Source organism: Emys orbicularis, chromosome 8 (genome assembly GCF_028017835.1).
Source record: "Emys orbicularis isolate rEmyOrb1 chromosome 8, rEmyOrb1.hap1, whole genome shotgun sequence".
NCBI classification, from domain to species: domain Eukaryota; kingdom Metazoa; phylum Chordata; order Testudines; family Emydidae; genus Emys; species Emys orbicularis.
In genome coordinates, this window is record NC_088690.1 from 57029089 (window position 1) to 57052605 (window position 23517).

The window sequence follows — 23517 nt, forward strand, 5'->3', positions numbered from 1 at the left end:
AAAGCCAGCCACTGTGTCTCAGCCCTGACCAGAGGGGCCCATGTCTACATGGTCGTTCGGTCGCCATGCCCACTCACTCACTCTCTCTGGATTACCAGTTAGCATCAGTTGTGAGAGTGGTTTTGGTGATCATGGACACTCTCCATTAGGACCTGGATTGAAGCTAATAACTTACTTCGCACAATGTCAAAGTCATCAGAATTGCAGTATGTTCAGCCGGAGCAGATTGAAACCTGGGTCCCATTATTAATTCCCTGAGCCAGACACCCCCAGTCCATAAGGCTCTCAGGTGATGATTTGCAAGCCCCAGGCCTCCCTGGTAGTGAGCGTGCAGGGTGTGTTACAGCCTCCTACCCGCAGTTTAGGAGCGACTTCGGAGTTCAGGAAGAGTTTGGTGATTGTGGCCACTTTGGTCTTAAGAAAGGTGACGTCCCTCTCGGTGTACATCCCGCAGGCTGCGAGCACTGCGGCCGAATCAGCCAGGTGACAAAACCTGCCAGGACAAATGGAAGGGGACATCTAAGAGAGAAGCTGTGGGTGTGGCTGTCTCCTCAGACTCTGATACAACATGTGGCTTTTAGCTGAGATTTTCTAAGCCACGTAGGGGATTTTGATGCCCACTTCCCACTAACATTCACCCCCTGCCCTGTGGCACATGTCTTCCTCCAAAGAGGGTGTGATAGGGTGTATATGCCACACTAGTATAGAAAGGGCTAACTGGAGCCAGAGAGCAATGAATGCATCCAGTTGCACCTGGAGGATGGGCCAGGTCCAATTAAAGATGAAGCCTAGCTGGGAAGGATCTGGGAGCTATATGCATCCGAAGAAGTGGGTTGTAGCCCACGAAAGCTTATGCTCTAATAAATTTGTTAGTCTCTAAGGTGCCACAAGTACTCCTGTTATTTTTATATGAGGTGAAGGAGCCACAGTGAGAAGGTAAGAACTCTGCAGTCCCTCTCTGGTCAATAGAGAGGCCTGTGGGCCAATGGCAGGATTTCAGGGCAGTAGAGGAAAGAGGAAGCCCAGGGATGGAGATGGGGGAATAGGCCTTGGGGATCCTCTCCTGACACGAGAACCCTGGAACAGGCCAGGAGAGACATTGGGAAGACAGAGGGGTGGAGCAGTCCCTCCGAAGGGAGCTCTGACAAAGAGGAACAGGACTTCCAGGGGGAGAAACTCGGGGAAGTATCGCTCACCACAAGAAATGGAAAGGACTCTGCAGAGCCCAGAAAGGGGCAGCGGGAAGTCCAAGGTAGGAAGCACTCAAATGAGGAGTCTGGGGGAGTGGACCTTGTCTGCTTCCACAGGGTCCCTGGATTGGAACCCAGAGAAGAGGGAGGGCCTGGGTTCCCCTCCTGGCCACTGAGAAAGGTGGCATGATACCTCCATACAAAGAGTAGGGACTCTGGGAAACCTGGAGACAAGGGGTGTAAAGATCACTGGGCCTAGAGTCAGGGCTGGAAACCTGATCTAAGGACATCAGGCTGGTGTTTGCAGGACTTTCTGCTACCCCGGAAGGGGTGGGACTGGACATGGCCTGGCCGGAGGGTTGAGTCACCGGAAGAGGCAGACCACCACTAGGCTGGAACAGCTGTCCTGCAGTGGGTGCCAGACCAGAGCCTGCTACACCACAGCGGTGAGTCACTCTATGACAGAGGAGGGTGGGGGGTGGGGGATGGCATAAAGGTTCCCGGATACTTTCATAGGGGCAACTACACCTCAGCAGAGGGATTGTCTTGTGCTTCCCACCCCTCCCATTGGCCATCATGACATCCCCGTGGCAGCTCCAGCAGGAAAATACCAAATGTCAAACCAGGAGCAGCAGCCAGTAGTGTGTAACTAGCCTGCTGTCTGCAGGCCACCAGCAGTGCACGGGTCACAGTTAGGGTAACGTAATGCAGACACAGGCAGCATGGCTTAACTTGTCCCACCCCTTAAACAACCTCCTGCCATGGAGACACACAGCTTGTGTCACCGCCATTCCTGTGCTGGCTGGGAGAGTGAAAGCGAGCATCCTTCAGTGTTCTGTTACTGCTGCTCCCTGATCAGCCAACAGGTGTCGCTGCAGAGCACTCAGCAACAGGTACGCGTTCACACCAAGACTCCCTTCTGGCTGTGCAAAGGGGGCTTTTTTGTGTAAAGGAACGGGCCTTTGAGTCTTGTCTCTTTGCCCTGGGAGCAGAGTTCAGTACCTCCCAGCACCACATCACTGCAGTGTAAGCAACAGATCAGCTGAGTGCCCAGCAGACTAGCGTGCGGTGCTGCTCTGTCTGAGCTAGCCCATCAGGCCAGGGATTTTATCCCTGCAAGACAGGAAGAATCCCAAGGTATTTGAAACAAACGGACAGGGCGGGCAGGCTTACTTCTCAATCTCCAGGTAAAAACTGAGGTCGTTGACCAGGAAGTTGATGGAAATGTGCCGCTGATTAAAGAGCCGGCGTTTCACCTGTATCACCTCCACATCCTCTCCCGTGCTGGCAGCCGGCACGGCCTGGCGGGGGCTAGCCATGGCAATGGTACTGCGCATGGAGCTACTGGGCAAGTCTGAGTGAGGACAAGGGAAGACCTGAGCAACTCATCTCCCTCAAGCTCCTGCGACCCAGATGTTGGGTAAATTAATAGAGAGACAGTGCGTGCATGAGACAGGGAGGTGACAGGGCCAGCACTAATGGGATTGATCCACACCTCATTTCAATCCCACATGTGTCTCTCTATCAATTTACCCAATCCCCCGACAATGCAATCCTGTACCCGGCCTAACCCCCACCTAAAGTGCTCTACTCTTCTGTCTACAGTTTGCTGCTGGTGTCTCTGGCCCTGTAATCCTCAACCTGTACACTTCCCCCAGTACACACAGGGCTCATCCAGAGCCCTTCTAGTTCACATTACTCTCTAATCCCCATACCCCTCCTGCCCCCCAGCGCTACCCTAAATCACAAGGAAAGAACTTACATTAGTGCTGCACCCTAAACCACCACATGGAGGAAATGCTCACAGCTGAAGCCAGGTACTAAGTCACTGCACAGACTTACTGAACATACAAGAAGCAGCTGGTGGGTGCTGTCTTCAGATGAGCTGAAAACGTAAGGCGTAGGCAGCTTCCAGGTGGGTTATGCAGTACAATTAGTGCTTTAAACAGTTAGGACCTGATTTTTCATTATAGTGCCTAATGGGTGCCTAAATTAGGCTGCCCAGCTCCTCACATGGGTGCTCAAATAGCACGAGCTGCATAAAATGCCACTTTGAGTGGCCAACTGCAGAGCTGCCTGCCCAGGTTAGCAAATGGGATTTCCCCTTCTCCAGTGGCTAACTTCTTGCTGGGTTGGAGCAAATTCTTGCTATGGAGAGAACAACCCAGCTGCTTCACTCCCTCTGAGCCAGCTGGTATCCTGGCCTCTTATATGCATGCCTCCAACAGAGAACTCTCGGGTAAGAAAATGACGGCAGGGGACAAGCTGCCAGGTTTCTGCTATTGCCTCCCCTAGAGTCTGCTCACCCCAGGCGGCAACAATGGTAGGCAGGAGAATGAGCGGGATCTGGACATACTTTCTTTTTGATTTACGAGCTCCCTCCGGAGAAAGTCCTCAAAGTCTTTGCGGGATTGCCGATTGTTCATCTCCCTCCGGAACTTGCAGATGCTCCTGATGAAAGCCTGGAGCACGAACCACACTCTCTTCTGTGGGCAAAGAGCATGGAGGGTGTCAGCTTATGTACAGCACTTGGAGAGGAAGCAAGGCAGGGAACGGAGGCAGTAAGTAACTATGGGCCTGATGGGAATGCCTTCAGACTAATTATCCTGATTATTCCCTGGGGATCTGTGCCCAGGCAGACCTGCCACTCTGAACGAATGCACCAAAATGAATCCGCACATTATGTGGAATTACTGACCCCACTGAGCCACAGTCATTGCTTTTCAATGTCACTGGGCTTCAGTCAGATCCCTGGGGGACATTGCCATTAAATGAATTTCCTGACGAAAGTCAGTGGGGCTCTGCGTGGGCACAGGGGTCTGTTTGCACAGATGAGCTTACAGCCCAGGGGCTGTAGACATTAACGCTCTTGTTCTGGACAAAGACAGTTTGTTCTGCAGCCTTGCATGATCCCTCAGCCCACTGGCATCAACACATTCACAGAGAAAAGCATCCCCTCCCCACTCTTGGGCCTGTGCTCTGGGATCTAGCTGGGGTATCAGCAGGTGGAGTGCAGGCCATCCTTACTTACCAGCTTGTCCTTTATGAAGGATCCCCTTCCCTGCCTCGTGACCAAGTGAGTGTCAAAAATATCGCTCCCAGGGTACAAATCTTGGTACATCTTAAACCTGCCGGGATGGAAGAGTATTAGAGAAAGCAGAAAGAACAGGAGTACTTGTGGCACCTTAGAGACTAACAAATTTATTTAAGCATAAGCTTTCGTGGGCTAAAACCCACTTCATCGGATGCATGCAGTGGAAAATACAGTAGGAAGATATATATATACATATACACAGAGAACATGAAAAAATGGGTGTTGCCATACCAACTCTAACGAGAGTAATCAATTAAGGTGGACTATTATCAGCAGGAGAAAAAAAAACTTTTGTAGTGATAATCAGGATGGCCCATTTCCAACAGCTGACAAGAAGGTGTGAGTAACAGTAGGGGAAAAAATTAGCCTGGGGAAATAGTTTTTACTTTGTGGAATGACCCATCCACTCCCAGTCTTTATTCAAGCCTAATTTAATGGGAGGAGACTGGCGTGAAGGCAGAGACAAGGAGGAGAGAGGTGGTGAGGGGAATGGAGGGCCTAGTCCCAGAATGCTGGATAACCCTGGATATCACTTCTATTGCTGCAGTGAAACCTGATGAGGAGGGTGAAACTGATCATCCTCTGATCCCCTCCTCACCAGCTTCTGCTGCTGCAGGGGGCCGTGCTATTCATGGGTAACCCCAGCAATGCAAGGACCAGATCAACCTGCCCCTTATAATATATCACAGACACACTAGTGTATGAAAAGTTATGAGCCACACCCTGCTGTCCTTATGCAGGTAAAACCCTCGTCAGCTCCAATGGGGGCTGTGCCAGAATATGGACTCAGCACTCTGGCCACCGCTTAGGTGTATCCTATTATGGAGTATGTGTGTGTATAACCTCCAGCAAGTTTAGCAACAATGCCATCGGCCTCTCAGGAAGTGTGATGGGGCGTCCACCCCTCACAAGGCTGGAATAGGCTAAAGGGGGCCAATTAATCTTACAGGCTGCACCTGGAGGAGAGCCAGGGATGGATAACGCCTAGTGGAAGATGAAGCCCAGCTGAGCATGGGCAGGCTGGGCTTGAGTAAAACCAGGAAGCTGAGAGCAAGAGGGGGCTGCAGGGAGGGGCTCTGCAGTCACTCCCTACAGAGAAAGGGAGTTGGCAAGGGACAAGGAGTTCGAGGGGGAGCGTAAACCCTGGGATCCCGTCCTGGACTACAGACTCCGGCAAGAAGCTGAGAGGGGGGAATAGCCTCTGGGAGCGGAGGAAGCTTAGGCTGGTAAACCCAGAGGTGGGCCAGGAGATAGAGAAGTGAATTAGGAAGGAGCCCAAGGAAACAACAACAGGGTCAGAGATTGAGTAGACTGTGGTTTCTAGGCATAGGGTCCCTGGGCTGGAACTCAGAGTAGTGGGCAGGCCTGGGTTCCCCTACCAGCCATTGGGGAAGTGGCACTGGACCTGGACTTGGCCTTGGCCTGAAAGACTGACTGACATGGCATATGGACAGCTTGTACAGTGGGACTTTAAGACTCCAGAAGGGGAGGACCAAATAGTGACCTGGCTGTAAGGCCGAGTCACAAAGAGGAAGCACCCCAAGTCCCAGAGAGATAGAGAGGCCATGGTGCAGGCAACTGAGGGAAAGGGACACCAGACCAGGTGAGAGAGAATCCCCAGACCCAGCCACAAGGAGGCACCCCAGTGGTGAGTGTACCCCGTTAAAGTGAAATAAGCCAGGACTACTCACCATTTCTCTTCCATTGCTTTCAGGACAAAGCTCTGTGCTGTGAATAGCATGGAGCTGGTGACCAGGCCAGCTTTGGGTATATCTCTGATGATGGAAGCTTGGCATTGCAGCAGTTCCTCTAGAAAAGACACACAGTCACCTCCTCTCTTCTGCACCAGACATTCTAACATTGTAAGGACCTCCTGAGCCATCCATGAATCTCCATCCCTCGTGTTCACCAGGTCCAGGACCTTCATCACAATCACTACCCCCTCGACCACGTTTGCCCAATACATTTTTCCTCCTTCCTTGGCATTTTCCCCTTTTATAACATCACTTTTTAACCCAAGAAGAAGTCTGCAGGCCACGTAAATACCAAGGCACCTCACACACTTTGGAAGTGACACTACTGAGCTCAAAACATCTAAAGAAGACAGTAGGGAAGAATATTTCCCTCCACTGCTAGAATCACAGGGTGAAATTCTATGCAGGAGGTCAAATTAGCTGATCATAGTGGTCTCTTCTAGAAATCTGTGTGGCAGTAAGAGCAGGAACCTCAGGAAACAGTGAGATGAAAATTAGAGTTCTTGAAGAGCAGATGCCCCACGGGTTTGGGCAGTGAGAGCTGGCAAGGCCCTGTGCACTCTGCTGCAAGCTGGATCTAAATCTTGCTGCAAGGTCCCTAGATTTGGCAGCACTATGGCACAGCAGACTGGAAATGCCAAATGAAAGGCCAGACCCTCTGCCTCCACTAAAGCCCCGTTGTGGTGCTGGAGTGATACAACGGCATCTTAAGCCAGCTCTAGGCAGGGCAGCTGAGGATGCTCCCAGTGGTCCAGAATCCTCGCCAATTTGTGTACAGTTGTATCGGGGAGAGTAGCAGTTCCTCCAGAGCCCTGCTGTGTGCCCACGTACTCCCCATGCTGGAGTAAGTGGACAATGCGCCGGCTTCCCCTTCCCTACCAATGCACCAAACAGTTGAGGTGGTACAGGGGGTTGTCCTACTTTGCTGTGGGTGTGGCCCAGCAACAAATTACTATTTCCCTCCCACTCTGGAGCAATTGGGAAGTGGGGAGTGAGTTGTACCCCACAGGGGTATCTGCGGCACAATGCATGCCCGGGCCACTCCTGGGGTGGTGAGCTTAGGCACTGCCCTTTGCACAGAGAAATCATTCTAGGCTGGGGCATCCCTTTCCCTTGTAACCTTAGTGGGTGGCCTGGATCATGTTTGCCTTCCTGGGTAGCTCAGCTCTGTGGAGTAGGGAGTCTGCATACCAGCAGGCACTTTGTTGTGGAAGAAATTCTTGAGGATACTGTTGATCAAAGCTCTCTGAGCTTTGGGGTTGGACTCGGTGTTGAGCTTCTCCACTGCCTGCCAGAAGAGCAGTGGGGCTTCGGCGTTATGTTGTTTGAGGAATTGCCTGAAAAACTCCAGGTGGACGGGGTTGTGCAGCACTTCCATGAGATACCTGGTGGGGAGGAGGCACTGGGTGAGAAGGCAGCACCATGGCAGGGCACTGTGCCCTGATCAAGAGCTGGAGCCCTGCGCCCGCATCTCCATTGGCATGGGGAGTTTTTGTCAGACTCCCAGTGATGGTGAGAGGGTAGAAAGCTTGGGGACCTCCGCGCATGGGACCTGATGAAGGCACTGGCAGAGTACGTCTTCTCCGTAACAAGGGAAAACAAATGTGTGCCTCCTCCCCAGCTACTGATTCATTGAGAACCATGGGACCAGATGAACCCACTCATGGCTCAACAGCATTGGTGGAATTTACCAGACCTGGCTGCCACCAAAGGGAGCAACTGAGCCAAACACTGACCTGGGTTACACCAGTGTAAATCCTGAAGCCAGTGGAGTCATTCTGGATTTACGCTGCTGTACCAGACAGCAGAAACTGACCCAATGGCTCTGCACCTACCATGCTTAACAGAAGATCCCAACCAGAGAACTAAGGTGGGAGCAAGGTTAATTTCACTAGAGTTCAGCTGTGCACTTGAAGGCATCTGCCCTGGCTGCCTTGGAACCCACAAGTGATCAGCAGCACCCAGGCCATATACTGCTTTGTGCTGAAGGAGAATCAGCTCAGCAGGGAATCAAACTAGACAGGCACAAGAAATAAATGAATGAGGAGAGGAGGAAGCCTTATTAATGATGCTCAACAGCTCCACCTGCTGGGTAACTAGGAGTGATTCAGCCCTCCAGGATGAAGCGGATGTTTCCTGTACAAGTAGATGAGATGTGAGATTGCATATGAGGGTACGTGTGGGGGGGAGGAAGATCAGGGCCGGCTCCAGGCACCAGCTTGTCAAGCAGGTGCTTGGGGCAGCCACTCCGGAGAGGGGCAGCATGTCCAGCTATTCGGCGGCAATTCGGCGGACGGTCCCTCACTCCGGCTCGGAGCGAAGGACCTTCCGCCGAATTGCCGCCGCAGATCGCGATCGCGGCTTCTTTTTTTTTTTTTTTTGGCTGCTTGGGGCAGCCAAAACCCTGGAGCCGGCCCTGAGGAAGATACAGAGTTTCTTCCCCTCCTCCCCCATTCCAGTGCCCAAATCCCAGCTATATCAATGTCTCTGTCTGAGAAAGCCCTACTCTCTGAGGCAGGCAGGACCGGTTCCACAGGAAGATGAATCAGATGGCAGGGGTTTGGGGGGCTTAGAAAACATGACTCCGGAGAGAGTGAAGGTGGTAAAAAGGAGGAAAGCTCCATGACACATGGTGCAGTACCTGGGTCTTAGAGAGGGCTTCCTTAACATGAGGGTCTCCCTCTTCATGAGGGACAGACTTGTCTTGCTCAGGCGAACACACTTCCTCTCTTCGTATTCAAGATCGAACGCTGTTACAAAGAGAAGAGAATTGGGCCCGAGGTTACTGGGAGCCATGTCACAGCAAGCACAGACCGACTCAGACTCCAGGTGGAGGAACTCAGAGGGCTCTGGGCAATCTCCAAACCCACCATGATGACATTCATGTCGTGAGGCCAGCCCAGAAGAGCCTGTGCTGTGGGAGCTCGTCACCTGAATATGGCCACGTCCCTTTGGAGTTGGCTGTTGGGGAGCGTTCCTTCTCCCTGAACTCTGGGAAAGGGTGCTGGAGTGCAGGCCTTTCTGGGGGGCCAGGACTCTCCTCTCCACCTTCCTTCTGAAGATGATCACCTGAACCATAGGAGGGAAGTAGGTGGGCCTCTCCTCAGCCTAATCCTCTCAGGGTGCCTTCTGTGCTCAGTCCTTCAAGGTTGTGTCTGCTATTCTCTGCCCATGAGTTTGTTTTAAGTCTGCCCTAGTTCTAGCCCCTCATAAGCACTCACCAAGGGAGGGAAACATGCTGCAGAAGAGCTCATAGTCCTCACTTAACACCTCTACAGCCATTGAAGGATTCCTGAGGGTCAGCTCCTCAAATGTCATGTTCCTGTAGTCTGATGGGGCAGAGAGAAGAGGGGTTAGACTAATCACTTGTTCAGCCTGTGGTTACCAGTCAGCCTTGGGAAGGTGCTTGAAGAAATAATTCATGGTGTTATATCCACAGGAGTGCCAGTCTTCCCTCCCACCCACCCTGATTCCTTCTCCATCCTGATCCCTTGACTCTCCCACCACTGTGATGAGCAATGACCAGGACAGGTGGTCCACAGAAACTCAGGCTTCACCAAAACTGCTTAATAATAGTAATACTTGGCACTTTCCAAACATTACTGAAGTCTCCCAGCCTCCCTGCGAGATGTATATTGCTGTTCCCATTGCACAGATGGGGTTGATGAAGCACAGAGAGATTAAATGGCTTTCTTCAGGTCACACAGTGAGCTAAATTAATCCAAGGGTCTACAACAGCTTTTGCCAGCATAGAACCTTGTGCATGGCTCTAGGCAGCAGAAGTCCACTGGGTGAGAGCATGTGACACTGCCACAACCTCCCCTCTACTGAGGGACCAAGGCAGTCCAAGATGTGGGATTCAGCCAACTGGGCCTGGGTTTCCGTGCATTCCTGCTGCAGCCTCCACCCGGTGCAATGTCCCAGAATGGGTGCAAAGAGGCACAGTTTGCTCCTCCTGTGCCAGCGTGAGGGGATCTGACCCAGTGAGTCATTGACAAAGCTGGAATTACAACTCAGGTATCCCTGACCTCAAAGCCCTGCCCCCATTCCACACTCTCCTGGGCATATCAGATGGGCTTCCACTCCATATGTACCTTCAAACACCCTACGCAATGGGAGATGTGTACCGTGTGTTTTGTCAATCCATATCACTTGGTCAAATCAAAATCACCTTTTACCAGATCACCATAGTGGGTGACATCCCAGCCAAATTTCCATTGTCTGCCATCTCCCTCTGAGCTCTTCAAATAAAGGGTCACAAAACATGGCATGAGTGTATTTTTCGCCACTCTTTGTAGAGAAAGGCTGAACAAAAGGACTGTGCAAAAAAGGTTGAACAGTTTTGCTCAAACATTTAAGGTTTGGTTGTTTTTTAAATTTGCTGTGAGGCTGAGATCAAGCATGGAAAATTTCAGCCCTAAGTATCAAAGTTCAAGGTGGCTATAAGCAACAGAACTTGTCCAAAAATGCAGAAAAAAATGTTGCTGAAATTTTTAAGACATTTTTTGCAACTTTTTAACTCTAGAAGCTGGTTGGAAGAACAGCTGCCATTTTTGCAAAATAATATTGTCAACTATTTACATTTTTTTCCAACCAATAAGCAGCTGAAGAAGGTCTGTTAGAGGGAAAACACTTTTTCCAGGTTACCTCTAGGGGTCGCTGTAACCCTGCCTACACTATAGTTCAGTCTTCCTCTAGCTTGACATGAGTGCCTCCCTCTCAAGTGACTGTGTCTGAGCCCCCAGAAGAGACTCCTTTTACCTGTCTTGTGCACAACAGGCTCCAGTTCAACCTGAATCGATCCCCCTTTTGTGAGATCCTGAGTGGCTATGAATCTCCAGTGCTCCTCTGAGAGTGTCTCGAAGTCCCTCACTCCATATAAGGCTTGGCTCAGAGTCAGGGATTCGTTTATCCTCTTGGCCAGCAGAAGGTGTTCATCTTTTCCATAAGTCTCCTCTTTTCCCACAGGCTTCTGGATCTTGCTCCTCTGAGACTACGGCCAAAAGAGTTGAGAATTATTGCCTGGAGCCCAGATGACATTTTCGAAATTGGTACACTAGAACAGACCGGCAGCCTCTCCGCTGGCTCAAGCACCAGCTGCGTTGCACAGCTAGCCATGCTGTAAGGTGGTCACAGCCATACTGTGTTTAAACGCGAGTGGTTTGTTTTAGTATAGGCAAGGCTTGGACAGTTGCTGGTGCTGGATGCTTATATTGCAGTAGCACCCAGAGGCCCCATTGTACTAGGTACTGCACAAAGCAACAGTCCTTGATCCGAAATGCTTACGATCTAAATATGCAAAAGAAACAAAGAGTGGGAGAAAGGGGGTGCTACAATCCCCATGTCTTACATGGGAAACTGAGGCACAGAGAAACCACATGATTTGCCCCAGGTCACACATGGAGTCTGTGGTAGAGCCAGGAATTGAACCCAAGTCTATTGAGTCCGGTGCCTTAACCACAAGACCACCCTTCCTCTCCATTATGTAGAGGAAACCCTCAAAATGCACCTAATTGTATAATAATGTGGAGGACAAGGTAGAGGATGTTTCTTCCTGACACCAATTGATGATCAGGATGTGCCCTGAAGCATGAGAATTGTTCGCCCTTGAAGTGTAGTCTAATTTAGAGTATCCGATAGGTAAAATAAAAAATGCTCATATCATTCAGACACTGGCATTTTATTTAACTCACGGAACAAACAGTGCTATTGGGAGAGAAACAGCCCATTCCTGTGACTGGCTGAAACTGCTGATGCACTGCATGACACCATGAGCCCAATTCTGCCCTCCCTTTCGCCTGTGTGACCTCACTGGCTTCAGCAGAGTCTCTCCCCTCCCCCATGCAGCCAAACTATATCCTTCAGGCCCTGCTGCTGGCTGCAGGTTTGGGCCCTTAACCCTTAAGTGAGCAATTTGGATGTGTCACAAGGCAACATGATTAGAATGTCCTTTACCTGAAAATTTTAAGATGTGCCTACAAGCTGCCTGACCTATCCTTGGTGCAACTCCACCAACTTCCATAGCGTGACACCAAGGATGAATTTAGCCCAGTTGCTTCATACCCTGCAGACATCAGGGTTTTAGCACCTGCTGACGTACTAATTGCATTCATGTGCCAATTCTGTGACCTGAAAGGTAATTTCCCTGTCAGGGGATGCTTAACTACCTGGCTAATTAATTAATTTACAACCATTAGAATTAATTAATAAGGGCCAGATTTTTAAAGGCATTCAAGCATTGCTGCACTCAGTGTTGCAAGGTCTAACAGATTTAGGATCCTAAATGTCATTTTTAAAAGGGATTTAGGCACATTGGAGCCTAAATCCCATTGACTTTGATTCTTACATGCTCTGTAAAGCCCACGGGGTGCCTAGCTGCATCTTTAGGCACCTAAATACCTTTGTAAAACTGGCCCAAGATCAATATTTTCAGAAGTGGCCATTAGTTTGGGGCCCCCAGCTTCAGAAAACGAAGGTCTGATTTGCAGACAGACACGCTAAGCGCCCAAGAAAAGGGTGGCTGCAAGTGCTCAGCACCTTTTAAAGCCAAGACCCAGGTGTCTCAGGTTGGAACCCAAAACCGAGACACTCAAAAGGAGAGGTCAGTTTGCAAATGTTGGCCTGAGTTAGCAGTGTGGTCCATGTGGGCTCTGCAGGAATCCAAATAAACCTGGATATTTTAGCACATCTGTTTGAAAGTATGTTTTTCAAAGGCATTCTTGCCTCAAGGTGCCATTTATGGGACTGGTATTCCATGAGATCTGGTCTCCTTGTGGAATTTCAAGCACCGGTTAAGAGCAATGCCATGGGAAGAAGAGAACTCATGTAATTTGGTTCCTTCAGGTAGTGAAAAAACATAAACACAAGTAAAACACAGTTAAAAACGCTAGCTGCCCCTCCCATTAATGAAGGCCTTTATTGGTTGCCAGGTCACCTGTCTGTGTGTGTAGACTTTTTTCTCTTTGTGTAATAATGGCAGTACCTGCTATGAGCAAGGGAAAAGAGGTGGGTCCTTAAAGAATGTATCAGTTACTCATTGTATTTCCTACCCCTGGTTTGTGTATGCGATCGGTACCTTGTTGTGTTTCCTGCCCAGAAAAGTTATTTTTTGTTGCTACTCTTGGGTGGTTTTTGGTCAGGCAATTCTCCGGACAGCTCTTTCAAGACACCACCAATAGGCTGCTAAATTCCAGGGGTTAGTGGCTAAGGAATTCAGGAACACTGCTCCAAAGAGCTGGAGAGAGAGTCTTTTACACACACCTACATGCACACACAGCAATATTCACACAAACCCTTCCCCAGGTGTGCACGGCCATTGTATGCTCAGAACACGTGGGGGTGCAGTGCACAAAGGGACACAAACATCCTCAGACACACCGGCCAGGACCCATCCTTCCAGACCCTCACCCGCATCACAGCTAGGGTGACCAGATGTCCCAATTTTATAGGGACAGTCCCAATTTGGGGGGCTTTTTCTTATATAGGCTCCTATTACCTCCCACCCCCATCCCGATCTTTCACACTTGCCATCTGGTCACCCTAATCACAGCCTCCTCTTACCACAAAACGAAGAAACGTTTCATCATCATCAGCAAGAAAGTCGTTGTAGAAGAAGCTGAGTATCTGATAAGGCAACAAGAACATGCTTTGTAAGCAAGCGCTCGCCACTTCTGCTAGCAGAGCTCTCAGCTTTCAGTTTGCCAGGGAGTGCTTTGAAAAACCAGTGTAGTGCTGGGAATAGTGCTGGATTAATACCCTCCATGGATGCAGGAATCCATTGCAGAGCCATAAAGGACAGCCCAGGTGGCCCCAGAGCAGGTTTGCCCCACACTGCCCTGTCCATATGCCTCAACGCTGACCTGGAAGGGCCATGGCTAGGGGGAAAAGGGAATTCACTCTTGGTCCTTGGCTAAAGGGCCAGCTAAAGGGTGTTTTCAGTGATGTAGACTGGGTAAAGCCCATTAAGTCATTTTGCATAGGCTACCCAATAGCGATGGTTATAATGGTGTTCAGTTACAGACTACATCACACTGAGAACACCAGGCTCGATGTGAAAGGATCCCTAGCATAGTTTCCCATGCCATCCAGCCCCCTGGCTCACACATCTTTATTGGCTGGGCACACTGACTAGTGAGCTCCCCACACACCTCTACCTGGTTCACAAAGCAAGAGCTAAGGTCTTGGAATCAGACCATGTGGAAGGTCATTTTTAACTCGAGGCAGCACTACCTCTACCAAACAGAGAGTAACATCTGCTGCATCCTTGGGGAATTCTGATTCCTGACCAGACAGTATGCAGCATGGCATGCTCTTGCACCTCCACTTTCCTTTCTCTGCCTCGCCTCGGAACTGAAGCACCATCCTCATTAAGTAGCCCCTAAGCTGCTTTTACAAAATCCACATTTGTGCTTGCAAATGGGTAGCTGCTCATCTAAGTACCCATTTTGCATGCCCCAGTTTCTGTTTGCAGGTGTAAATCAGGCACGAGAGCTGTGTATGCAAGTTTTGTGAGCAAAACATAGGTGGTAACCATTGAAAGTTTAGCCTTTCGTGTCTGGGAATAATCCCTCCTGGAGTGTCTGGTTCAGAGGTTGACCTCCTACAATGGGACCTTAGAAATCAGAAGCTCCAGGCACTGTATTTGTACGTGTCCCGTGCAGGGCTGGCTCCAGGGTTTTGGCCGCCCCAAGCAGCCAAACAACAAAAAACAACAAAAAACAAAAAAGCTGCGATCGCGATCTGCAGCAGCAATTCGGCGGGAGGTCCTTCGCTCCGAGCGGGAGTGAGGGACCGTCCGCCAAATTGCCGCTGAACAGCTGGACGTGCCGCCCCTCTCCGGAGTGGCCGCCCCAAGCACCTGCTTGGTAAGCTGGTGCCTGGAGCCGGCCCTGGTCCCGTGCACATTGTAAAGGGATCATCAGGCACCAAAGTACTCAGTTTTGCAATGTTACATATGACTTCCATTCATGCACAGCAGCACCCAACACAGAGAATGTCAATCACAGATCCCAGCATTAGCATCATGGGCAGCATTTCCTACCTTGCAAATCTCTTCCTGTGCTTTTAATATCCAAGGAATGACCTCTCCAGAAGGCAGAAGATCTTGCAGGTTCCTGAGAGTGTTCGGCTTCAGGGGAAGGTGCTGGTGGTTGCTTTCTGTTAAATAGATCTCACATATCCTTTCACCCATCAAATGGCGCAGGAGGAAGCTGCCTCCTTTGCTGGAGCTCAGCACCATGCACAGAAAATCCTCCAGATCATGCCACAGATCCAAAAGATGAGTCTCCACAGTATAGTTCTTGCTCCTCAAGAACTTCCTGAAGGGGCGGCCAGCGCAGCTGTCGGCATTAAGTGCCCAAGGAAGGAAATCCAAAGAAGAAGAGGATTTGACGATCTTTTTCAGGGCTAGCAGTGAAGGCAGCTGGGCAATGGGTGTAGAAGTACGTAGATCAGAGAGGCTTCTCCTTTTGCCAATCTCCTCCAGTTGAAGAGGCAACTGGGCGTGAGGGCTGGGTGTTTTGAAAGAAGTGGCCTTTTCCATATCTTTAACACCCCTTTCTGGATGTTGTGCCCACACAGAAGTCTTTCCCAGGGCATCCTCTTTAGGAGGTGGTTGCTTCGTGTCTGTCAGACTAGTTGCACTCCAGTCTGAGCTTGGCTGCCCCTCAGGCTGCAGCCCATGTCTCCTGTGTTTCTCTGTTTCTTTAGGTTGTCTTCCACAAGTTACGAGATCCCAGATCTGCTCCTTGGCTTTTTTACTGGAGTATGGCTCTGACGTAGCCCGGCTGTTCCTGATACTCATTGTGGGTGCTGGAGACACTGCCTTCTCCTTCGAGCCCACCTGTAATAAACGCTCTTGGTATTCCCACAGCAGAGGCTGGCAGGCCTCCTCCTTCTCCATGTTCAGCTTGCAATGAATGAAGAAGTTAGGGAGCCAATAACTTTGGATCTTAAACAGGGCTACTTTCTGCATCTCGCTCAGGAGCTCCCTCCTGGTGCTGATGTGCTGAGGGTGCCAGCCTGAGATCTTCAACAGAGACTCTGAAAAGGGCATGGAGAATTGTAAAGAGTAAGGGTTTAATCCAGAGCCCACTGCAGTCAATGACAGTCTTTCCGCTGACTTACTAGGCTTTGGATCAGACCCTGCAAGAGTAGGTTCTTGAGAAGTGAAGAGTAAATATGGCAGGGGAGAGAGGAGTCCTACAGACTGCACACTGCTCCCCATTCCATTATTTCTCATTGCAAGCGGCATGTACACAAAGCTATTGCAAGGATGAGTCTAATTTTAATGACTTTTTTAAAACTTGGATTTTTGATTGTGGTTTATCTGTTCCATGACAAAGCAACACATGCGCTGTGGCCATTTTTGTTCACATGCACAATCCCGGCATACAGCATGGCAGTCAGCAAGCAAAATAGCTCACTGCTTCCAGCCACAAGACAATGGTTTAACGCAAGGGGAAATAATAGCAATAATAATACCTTGCATTGTAGAGTGTTTTGTAATCCACAGAACACAAAGCACTTTATACAGGAAGGTAGAAGTGCATTTACTGCCCCGTTTTCCAGATAGGGTAATGCAGGCACAGGGACTAGCAGGTAAGTGACTTGGTCTAGGTCATGCAGTGATTCAGTGGCGGAGTCAGCAGCAGAATGCAAGCTGACTGCTTTTTAGCCCTTTGCTTGGTTCATCAGACTCCGGCTGCTCCACATACACCTTCATCCAGTAAGGGCCCAGTGGCAGGGTCATAACCCCACCAGGGCTTTCTGTGAGTTAACTTCTTAGATTAGCTTGACTACTGTACCGGTTTGATGATGGGCCGCACAAGCCCTCACCCCCGCTGAGGTGGGATAACTCTCTCAAAAGGATGCCAGGAGCAGTCAGTCTCCAGTTTTTCTCACTCCTGTGTTTGCCCTCTCTGCTCCACCACTTTACTTCAGCTCTGCTCTGGAACAACTCCCCTCCCTTGGGTAAGAGAACGGATTTCGTTTCCATCTCCCGTCAGTTCTAGTCTCCACCACTGCTCCTCAAGCCTGAGCAGGTGGAGAGATGGCCCTCTCTGGGGTGAAAGAGGGATTTGGTCCATGGGGGGTGCATGAGCCCCCTGTTTGGGGAGGCTAGTGCCTGGCCCTCCCCCTTCTGTCCCACCCGAGTCCCCCACCATGGCCAGAGGAGCCCACACCCCAGCCTTCCTGAGTCCTGGCCCACCAGCCAGCCCAGGCCGCCGGCCAACCTGCCCCAGCCGCCTCAAGCCCAAGGCTGCAGGCTAGGGTGACCAGACAGCAAATGTGAAAAATCGGGACACGGGGTGGGGGGTAGTAGGAGCCTATATAAGAAAAAGACCCCAAAATCAGGACTGTCCCTATAAAATCAGGACATCTGGTCACCCTACTGCAGGCCGGCCAGCCCCAGCTGCCCTGGCCGGCCCAAGTCCTGGGCTGCTGGTCCACCTGTCCCAGCCACTCTGAGTCCCAACCCACCAGCCCGCCCATCCTAGCCCCAGTGCCTGCTGGCTTTGGGGGAGAGGCTGAGCGAGGGTGGGAAAAGGAGCAGCGTGGGCAAGGTCATGGGGGAAGAGCGGGATGGGGGAGGGGCCTCAGGGTGGAGCATGGGTGGGGCCACACCTGGCTGTTTGGGGATGCTTAGCCTCCCCTGGCCTATGATACCAGCCGCCCATGATCTGGTCACATTGTTCATTGAGTGCTGGTCTCTCTGGAACTATGAGATCTCTAACCAAGTGATACTGATGTCCATTCTGCAAGGTGGAACTGTATGAACTGCCTCCATGTTCATCAACCCCCTAGTGGTAAATACAACCCCATGTTTCTATCCCCAGCTCCTCAAGCCAGGCTTGGGGTGCTGGACAGAACCAGATGCACTGAAGTCTTGCTGCTCCTGGAAGTTCGGATTCCCAGCCTCAGATTCTCCTTACCAATGCTCATGCTGCAGAGGGTGACTACTGTGGAGCCCTCCTGCAAATGAGTGGCCCTCAGCACTTGGAGCAGAGACAGGTAGAGATCTCGCTGGGCAACATCTGACTCATCAATCTCCAAGATCCTTTCTGCAGCAAGCCAGAACTTTGTCAGCTCTTCCCCTGTGGGTCAGACACACAGCACAATGGTTAAGGGCGGGGAAAGAATGAGAAAGTGGGGAGAGCGAGCAGGAGAGACATTCCCTGAAAGCATTGCTGATGAGACAAACAGGTGCTATTCTAAAGTAGAAGAGTTCTATACGTGGTTTAAAGTTACATATCCCAATGTCCAGATGCAGGGATTGCCACTCTGCACAAACGTATGGATACATAGGGAAGTAGGGGTCAGTATGAAGGAAGCTCTCTGTGGTCACCTGCCATTCCTTGGATAAAAGAACGAAAGCGCCACATTCCCCTGCTACCGCTAATGCACTTTTCGAGCAGCCATTGATCTGCACTCTTCCATTTCAGCATCTCTGCTGCAAGAGAAAGTGAAAGACATCACATCAGAATGCACTCGAGCATGTGCATGTGCAAACACATCCCTATGGAAATTCCAGTAGACCCCTCTAGAATCCTTCAATTGATCTCTGTTAGTTTCTGCTGGAGGACCAGCAGTGCCAGGAGACAGCAGGTCAGTGGACCTTGGCTGTTCCAAAACCTAGTTGCCAGCTGGAACAAATAAGAGCCAGTTGCAAATGCTCAGCTGGAATTCCCACTAGTGATACCCAACACATGAACATATGGACATGTAAAACCACACACATGCCCTCCAGACCCTGACATCCACTTCCCTGGGTTAGCCCCTCCCCCTTCCCATTTCCTTTTTTCCCCCCCTCAACTGGGGCTTCCCCTCAAATCTTCCTGGTGTCTAACATTAAACCTAGGTTGCAAGAAGAAGCCTGAGATGCAGAGGAAAGATCAAACTGGTGTGAACTTTGCTCCTGTTGACTTTATAATACAAGGTGAACATGGCTCAGCTATCTTCGCAGCTCTTCTGAGAATGACATTATGACTCTGAGCTTTTGTTGAACTGCGTGGACCAAATTAATCCAGGGTGTAACCCAAGTTTATCCAGGATGTCTGGACCTTGCACTGCTATAGCCACCCAGGGGTTAATAGGCAGAGCAGCTACTTCCCCACCTGCAGGGAATTATGTGACTAGCAACAGTTGGGATAAAAGACTGGAGCTCAGACAGAGAGTGATTGCTGCCTGGGAACCTGGGGAGGACTGCACCAGCTGCAGACTGGAGGAAGCTGTGCAAGGAGTCAGAGCCGCCAAGGACAAAATGCTGGAACAAGGTCCTCTTTGAGAGGGGCCTGGAGGTCAATGAAGGTAGGAAGTGGCCCAGGGAAGGACGTCTTACCTGCTTAGTACAGAGTCCCTGGGTTGGAACCCAGAGGAGAGGGAGGCCCTGGGTTCCCCTCCCTGCCTCCAAGGAAGGGGATGTGAAAGCCCGCCTGATGCAAGGGAACAAGAACTAGTGATCCCAATATGTGGCTGAAGATGTGGCATAAGGTCATTGTACTGTTTGTTTGTTAGGCTCTCTATTACCCCAGAAGGGGTGGGATGACAAACCATGTGGTTGGAGGGCTGAGTTATAAGAATGGGCAAACCACTACAGGCTCAGAGTGGCCACCAACAAGGGCCACCAGAGTCCAAGAGGCTGCTACACTATGCCCAGTCACTGGCTGGTGGGTGACCTTTCTACACTCAATGACTGCATTAAATATTGGCTTCCCTGGAGTTACACCAGATGAATCTGGCCCTATGTGTTTGTGCCCCATGATACACCAAGAGCATCCTGTCTGCCTTTCTTCCATTTGTCTTCACTTTCAACAGCTTTGCATTTCCCTGGTAAACGGGCTGTTGTCCTCATGTTTTGGGGTAAACACTATGGCCCAGATTCAGACCTGCTGCAACTATGACACAGACACAAGCAAATAGCCCTGATTTAGGCTTATTGGTGGGTTATCTCCTGACCCACCAAACCTACTATACATCACTGGAACCGTGGGACTCCCAATGGGATATACCATTGGTTTCTATCTAGGATCGTTCACAGGATATCATTTTTAAATGGTTGCTGCTCCTTCAGATGAGGAAAAAACCAGGTCATCTCAGGACATTTATAAGACAGGATTATTTCAGCATCTCAGGCATTATGGGACAGTCCACCTCTAGGTGCAATTCCCATCAAGATTTTAGGGAGAAATTGACTGGCTGGTGACTTTAATGGGAGTGTGCAAGTTAAACTTGGGTACAAGTGGTAAATGGTTTTAAATGCCAAAAAAAGGTGTAAGTGGTGAAGTAGGGCAACTTGCAGCAATATAACACTCAGTCGTGGGCGTGCAAAAGGAATGTAACTTATGGAGAGGGAGAAAGGTGGACAGGAGCAGAAAAACCAACTACAGCAAGTCCCTTCACTTTGGTCTGTGCTCTTCTGATATTTGCTTTTTCTACTCCAAGTTTCAGGGTATAATTTGCTGCACCCCTTCTGCATGCTCATAGTGTCAGAGTCCCCTTCGTGTAACCACAGTTACAGCACAGTGTGACCTTGCATGCATTGTAGGTGTGGGGCCACGCTGGTGCAGGTGGAGTACCTGCACATAAAAAATCAGGATTGCACCACTGCTCGTGCCCATAGTAGCTGAGTGACTCCTAGAGGAACTACCAGCAAATTCTCTCTCTCTCTCCAATATCTGCCTATAGAGGGGAGCTTGAAAAGTTAAAGGAATACGATCTTTTTATGTGTGAACTGAGCACATTTGACCTGGAATCACTGAGGCAGAATAGAGTCCTCAGGTGCTAAGGCCAGAAGGGACCAGTCTGACTTCCTGCATAACACAGGCCATAGAATTTCACCCAGTGATTCCTGCATCCCACCCACCATGTCTGGTTGAGCCAGAGACTCTTTTAGAAAGCCATCCAGTCTTGATTAAAGATCCCAAGACTGAGAAGTCACTGGGTTCCATTGTAAGTTGCTACAATAAACAATGCCCCTTTTGAGCCCTTTCCCACAGTTTACAAGTATTTTCCCCCTACACAAATGAAACCATTTACAAAAAATGCAACCATTTTATAAGCACGATGACCTAGTCCAGAATGCGTCTCCCACTCTTCAAACCTCAGTCAGCATGCACCAGAGGTGAGCGCCTTAACTGAACAGAGCCAGGGTACAGCACTGCTGATGTGCTAATCCTGCCCTACATTAGAATGTTTGTGCTTAAGGTCACCTTTGCTTACCTGCCTCCTCGGATCTAATGAAACTGAGAAGCTCCTGACAGAGAATGTAATGAAAACACAAGTTGGTTTTACAGAAGTGCGGCAGCCGGTACTTTTCCATCCAGGTCAATAAGCCTTTGTACTTTGGCACCTGTATCCCCCCCCCGCCAAAGATTGATTAGACTGTGAGGAATGATCTATCTTGATTAAAGATCCCAAGCTCCATTGACTGCATTAAATGAGAACCCATTAGGGCGAGGGGCCTGTAAGACTCCCAGGGCTCAAAGCCTCCTAGGACTTGTTTTTCATGACCTTTTCAGGGTAATGAACATTTGGGGGGACTTAAATCCCATTGATCCCAAAGGGGTTACACCTAGAGGGACAAGGATTTGCTTCCTGTCAGTGAAGCCAATGGAAGGAAGAGGTGGTGATGATGCAGCTGGAGCACTGGGGAAGCAGGCTCCCCAGTAAGAACAGCAGAGATCAATAGTGTCAAAGCACAGGTGAATCCCGCTTGTAGCAGTGGAGAGGAGAGACCCTGCAGGAGGTGGCTTAGGGTGAAGGCTCCTGGTTTTGCAAAGACAGCCCTATCCTGTTTAAGGATGGAATGTTCTGCTCCACACTGTTCTATCCAATTCAACAAAACTTCTGCACATGGGGCCTGATCCTCACCCCCCCCCCCCCCCGAAGTCAATGGGAGTCTTTCCATTGACTTCAATGGAATTTGGATCAAGCCCCATAGAACTTCCCCAGGATCAGGGCCTTGATCACTTGTGCTCCTGATTGTACCCAGGGTTCATAAAGAACATGATTCCCCTCGTTAAAATAAATCAATTAACGGAATAAACATAAGGAGGGGACAAGAGGGAAGGAGAGTCACCCTTGGGAATCTTAAACCCTACTTGTTCTGTCAACCCCTGTTGTTGTCCCTCCCTCCCTCCCTTCCTTCCTTCCTCCCCACCCACCCCTCTCCCTTTCAGTGGAGAAGGTGTCAGCCCTCCACTGCATGCTAAGAATGTTACTGCCTCACCAGGTAGCACGGTAACTCTGGCCACAGGAACCACTGGCAAATGTTGGCCATGTAAATGGGTGTCTGACCAAAGACCTGTGTAGTAAGAACAGGAGAGAAGTGAGAGAGATTGGGGTGTGGGGGAAGGGCTGATTAGTGGAGACAATAATTCCTCCTGGAAAACCCATCTTTCCCATAGATAATCATCACCACTTATTCTTCCAAGTCATGCAGAGTTCTTCCAACCTTTCTTGGTAAGCAGAGACACTCCTCAGATACAATTATTAATAATAAATGAACCAACTGTTTAAAACTGAAGTGACGCTACCCCTCCCTATAGTCACGGTTCTCAGTCTGTGGTCTGTGATGTATTTGTATTACAGTGGGGCCTAGGTACCCTAGTGTAATAGTGTTGTATGTACAGTGAGTAAAGGGAAGCCTTTCCCCACAGGGCTTACAGTCTAAACAGACAAACAGTGGGAGAAAGGAATGATTGGTCCGGAGTCCTGAGCGGGGGCATGGCCTCAACCGGAAGAGGCGGGGCCTTTAAATCTTGATTTAAAGGCCCTGCTCTGGCTGCGGCTGCGAGCCCCGGGGCCTTTAAATCACCCCCAGAGCTACCAGCTGCAGAGGCGGCTGGGAGCCCCGGGACTAAGGGGCGATTTAAAGGGCCCGGGGCTCTGGCCGCCGCTACCGCGGCAGAGCTCCGGGCCCTTTAAATCGCCGACAGAGCCCTGCCACCGCTACCCCAGGGCTCTGGCAGCCGGGCTCAGGCGCTGCTTTAAAGGGCTGGGGCTCCCCACAGTGGCAGGAGCCCTGGCCTCTTTAAATCGCCGCCTGAGCCCGGCTGGCGGAGGCCCGGGGCTCGCCAGGTGATTTAAAGGGCCCGGGACTCCAGCCGCTGCAGGGAGCCCCAGGCCCTTTAAAGCACCAGCCTGGGGAAGCCGGTCTGGTCCGGCACGGCATACTGGCTCTTGCTGGTATGCCGTACTGGACCATACCGGCTTACTTTCACCTCTGGATCGCTCCCACTTTACAGATTAAGTGACTTACCAGTACTTAAGGTCACCCAGGGAGTGTGTGGCAGAGCTGGGACTTGAACCCAGCCTTTCTGAGGCTTAACTCACAAGCTCATTCCTTCTCTTCCATGAGCTCTGTCCTACTAGGCCCAAAAGTAGCCATTTTAGGAACAAGCTCTGGAGAAGTTGGGAAGGCAGAAGGGATTCTTAATTCCCACAAGCAGTCAAAACCTCTGTTTTACATCTCAAAAGA

At 50.4% G+C, this 23517-nt stretch overlaps 1 protein-coding gene across 1 annotated transcript in view; it reads right to left on the minus strand.

Moving 5' to 3' along the window:
- Positions 1 to 23517, minus strand: part of RGSL1 (regulator of G protein signaling like 1) — a 30273-nt gene that overhangs the window by 501 nt on the left and 6255 nt on the right. The window contains exons 3-17 of the mRNA XM_065409922.1: positions 22267 to 22341; positions 21258 to 21387; positions 18385 to 18489; positions 17972 to 18133; positions 15079 to 16079; positions 13599 to 13661; positions 10800 to 11031; positions 9260 to 9367; positions 8680 to 8788; positions 7230 to 7423; positions 5976 to 6093; positions 4222 to 4318; positions 3547 to 3676; positions 2364 to 2544; positions 355 to 493 (exon numbers count right to left, since the gene is read on the minus strand). Coding sequence (XP_065265994.1) covers positions 355 to 493; positions 2364 to 2544; positions 3547 to 3676; positions 4222 to 4318; positions 5976 to 6093; positions 7230 to 7423; positions 8680 to 8788; positions 9260 to 9367; positions 10800 to 11031; positions 13599 to 13661; positions 15079 to 16079; positions 17972 to 18133; positions 18385 to 18489; positions 21258 to 21387; positions 22267 to 22341 — 2844 coding nt within the window. The remainder of the gene's footprint in view (positions 1 to 354; positions 494 to 2363; positions 2545 to 3546; positions 3677 to 4221; positions 4319 to 5975; positions 6094 to 7229; positions 7424 to 8679; positions 8789 to 9259; positions 9368 to 10799; positions 11032 to 13598; positions 13662 to 15078; positions 16080 to 17971; positions 18134 to 18384; positions 18490 to 21257; positions 21388 to 22266; positions 22342 to 23517) is intronic.